At 48.6% G+C, this 420-nt stretch overlaps 1 protein-coding gene across 1 annotated transcript in view; it reads left to right on the top strand.

Moving 5' to 3' along the window:
* The window catches only part of LOC101852054 (ADAMTS-like protein 1), a gene marked incomplete in the record, with an annotated part of 152,716 nt that overhangs the window by 147,235 nt on the left and 5,061 nt on the right, over positions 1-420 (top strand). The window contains 1 exon segment of the mRNA XM_035972616.1: positions 149-334. Within this exon segment, the coding sequence (XP_035828509.1) occupies positions 149-334 (186 nt within the window).

Below are 420 nucleotides of genomic sequence, written 5' to 3'. Positions count from 1 at the left end.
GCTAGCCTCAACGACCAAACCGACTGAACTGAACGAACCAAACGAAACCAAACCAATCCTGCCAATGGGCACCTCTTATAGGAATTAAACTCCAACCAAGGAGCTTACTTCTAACCTCCTTGAACCCAACCTAACGTCTGTGTTGCAGTGTCTGGAAGAGAACTGTGCTCGCGAAGGTTTCTCTTCCAAGGTCCGGACCGTGTCCTGTGTGATGGAGAGCAACACGTCAGTTGTCGCCGATCGGCTGTGTAACGAGACGCTTCAACCTCTGTCCAGGAAGGAGTGTCGGAACCCGCTGTGTCGACCGGTGTGGAATACCTCGCAATGGTCAGAGGTCAGTAGGTGTGGGCTGAGATGGGATTCACTTTAGAATCCATTTTCTGGATGGTAAAAAGGTTTCAGAAAATAATAATAAAATTA

The sequence above is a fragment of the Aplysia californica genome, unplaced genomic scaffold (genome assembly GCF_000002075.1).
Source record: "Aplysia californica isolate F4 #8 unplaced genomic scaffold, AplCal3.0 scaffold00760, whole genome shotgun sequence".
Taxonomy (NCBI): domain Eukaryota; kingdom Metazoa; phylum Mollusca; class Gastropoda; order Aplysiida; family Aplysiidae; genus Aplysia; species Aplysia californica.
Note: the sequence above shows the minus strand (reverse complement) of the source record. Positions and strands in the feature narration are given on the sequence as shown.